The sequence below is a fragment of the Mus caroli genome, chromosome 1 (assembly GCF_900094665.2).
Source record: "Mus caroli chromosome 1, CAROLI_EIJ_v1.1, whole genome shotgun sequence".
Taxonomy (NCBI): Eukaryota; Metazoa; Chordata; class Mammalia; order Rodentia; family Muridae; genus Mus; species Mus caroli.
The window spans coordinates 66,293,873-66,296,781 of NC_034570.1; the positions used below are offsets into that span (position 1 = coordinate 66,293,873).

The 2,909-nt window shown below is 39.9% G+C and overlaps 1 protein-coding gene across 3 annotated transcripts in view; it reads right to left on the reverse strand.

Annotated features, from left to right (window-relative positions):
- Positions 1–2,909, reverse strand: part of Ankar (ankyrin and armadillo repeat containing) — a 66,654-nt gene that overhangs the window by 42,362 nt on the left and 21,383 nt on the right. For all 3 annotated transcript variants that reach the window (XM_021167911.2, XM_021167928.2, XM_021167919.1), the window contains exons 4-5: positions 2,269–2,432; positions 1,454–1,557 (exon numbers count right to left, since the gene is read on the reverse strand). In XM_021167911.2, coding sequence (XP_021023570.1) covers positions 1,454–1,557; positions 2,269–2,432 — 268 coding nt within the window. The remainder of the gene's footprint in view (positions 1–1,453; positions 1,558–2,268; positions 2,433–2,909) is intronic.

A 2,909-nucleotide genomic window follows, 5' to 3' on the forward strand; every position in this document is an offset into this window, starting at 1 on the left:
TNCGCACCACGATGTACAACGTCCACAAGCAGAATACCTCTCCTGGGCATATACGCAGAAGATGTTCCAACTTGTAATAAGGACACATGCTCCACTATGTTCATAGCAGCCTTATTTATAATAGCCAGAAGCTGGGAAGAACCCAGATGTCCCTCAGAGGAATGGATACAGAAAATGTGGTACATTTACACAATAGAGTACTACTCAGCTATTTAAAAACAATAAATTTATGAAATTCTTAGGCAAATGGATGGATCTGGAGGATATCATCCTGAGTGAGGTAACCCAATCACAGAAGAATTCACATGATATGCACTCACTGATAAGTGGATATTAGCCCAGAAACTTAGACTATCCAAGGTACAATTTGCAAAACACATGAAACTTAAGAAGAAGGATTACCTTAATCCCAGCACTTAGGAGGCAGAGGCAGACGGATTTCTGAGTTCGAGGTCAGCCTGGTCTACAGAGTGAGTTCCAGGACAGCCAGAACTATACAGAGAAACCCTGTCTCAAAAAAGAAGGAGGAGGAGGAGGACGAGGAGGAGGAGGACGAGGACCAAAGTGTGGGTACTTCGTTCCTCTTTAGAATGGGGAACAAAATACTCATGGAGGAAGTTACAGAGACAAAGTTTGGAGCTGAGATGGAAGGAAGGATCATCCAGAGACTGCCCTACCTGGGGATCCACCCCATAAACAACCACCAAACCCAGTCACTAGGCAGATGCCAACAAGAGCCTGCTGACAGGAACCTGATATAGCTGTCTCTTTTGAAACTCTGCCAGTGCCCAGCAAATACAGAAGTGGATGCTTAAAGTCATCCATTGGACGGAGCACAAGGTCCCCAATAAAGGAGCCAGAGAAATACCCAGGAGCTGAAGGGGACTGAAGCCCCATAGGAGGAACATCAATATGAACTAACCAGTACCCCCAAAGCTCCTTGGAACTAAACCACCAATCAAAGAAAGCACATGGTGGAAATTGTGGCTCTATTTGTATTTGTAGCAGAGGATGACCTAGTCAGTCATCAATGGGAGGAGAGGCCCTTGGTCCTGTGAAGGTTCTATGCCCCAGTATAGGGGAATGCCAGGACCAGGAATGAGAATGGGTGGGTTGGAGAGCAGGGGTAGGGGAAAGGGGGAGGGGAAAGGGAGAGGGGATTTTCAGAGGGAAAACAAGGAAAGGGTATAACATTTGAAATGTAAATAAAGAAAATATCTAATTTAAAAAAAGAAAGAAAGAGCTGAGTCCATGCTCTAAGGTTATTTGTGGATTGTATCAACGTATGTGAAGTAATAACTAGTTAGTATGCTTTTGAGTCTGTCATTTACAAGATCATCCCTGTTCTAGGATTGCCATTCTAAGGTCTTAAGGTAGCTTTTGCATTTGACACGTTCTTGTTTTCTGCTAACATCCAAGCAGCCATGGCTGATAGGAATGGAAAGCGCCTCACCTCTTTCCGTTCAACTCCATGACTGGTATTGGGTAAACTTCTTTGTATCCCGAATCTTCTGCAAAGGCACTAGAAGCACACTCCCATATTTTGTCTACATTTTTCTAAAATAAAAATCACGCATTAAAAAATCCTTAAGCAAACTTAATAATTATAAGATTCCTTATATAAAATGTTATACATGCAAATGAAAAAATGCCCCAGAGAAATCTGATAATTGTATGTTTCCAACTCCTGGTTTGTGAATAAATAAATATAATAAGTATGACAAGTACGAGCACTGACGTGTGTGATGCCATCAGGTTCCTGGGTTGTCAAACTGTCTTTTTTCTTGTCATAATCTTTGAGAAATGTGGATAGATTAGCAGAGTGATCAGGAATTTGTTTATTTTTTGTTTGTTTTTCCTTTTTTTTTATTAATGAAGTCTGACGTGTGCCTAGTTGGCTTTGAATTCATGATCCTCATGCCCCCTGGGATTTCAGGTGTGTGCCACCATGATCAGCCATGTGTTTAGGATTTCTATTGTATACTTTAAGTATCCAAGGACAATGATGGCTCATTTGAGATCTGTAAACTCTGTGAGGAAAGTAACTGCATTGGTTATATTTTTCAGCTTATTCTTCAACCCAGTTGCTTAGAGGTAGCTGCACTTAATTCATGTTTGTTTCACTAATGTGTAAGAAAGCTAGTGGCCTGCGAGAATGGTTGTCTAGAGACTTGTATGGTGCCTGTACCAACAGAGGCTCTCAGTGAAAACTTACAAAAAAACAGCTGAAACAACAAAATATCCCAGAAATACTAATAATTCAAAAACCTTAAACTCATCCAGGGCACTCTCAACCGGATGTGTGCTAATGTCAAACTCAATTCCTCCATGAACGTGGAAGTACTGATGCTGTTTGTAATCAAAATTCTGGCATTTAAAATTTCGTCCATAAATAAATGGAGGCAGTTCTCTCTCTGTCTTGACCTTATCATCTCGAGAAATAAAAAACAATTTAAATTAAAAATGTGGAAAACACATAAATGATTGCATTTTAAATATCTGATTATCATTCATGTAAACAAATATAAAATTCTATATGAAATAAAAACTTTACTGACTACAAAATTATTTACTCTCCCTCTCTACACTAAACACACACACACACACACACACACACACACACACACACACACTTGTGACATTAGAGGCTATACTCAGGGCCTTGCACACACAAGTTCTCAGTCACTGAGCTCTAGGCCAGCCCCTTTTATTTCTGTTTGAGCCATGTTTCACTATGTCACCTAGAATAGCCTTGAATTCAGGTTAGACTTGAATTTGTGGTCCTTTTGCCTCTGTCCTGAGTAGCTAGGACTAGAGGCCTATGTCAACAAGTCCAGTACCAAATAAATAGATAGATAAAATAAGTAAATACATACATGCCTAAGTATTTAATTTTTTTTTTATTTCTC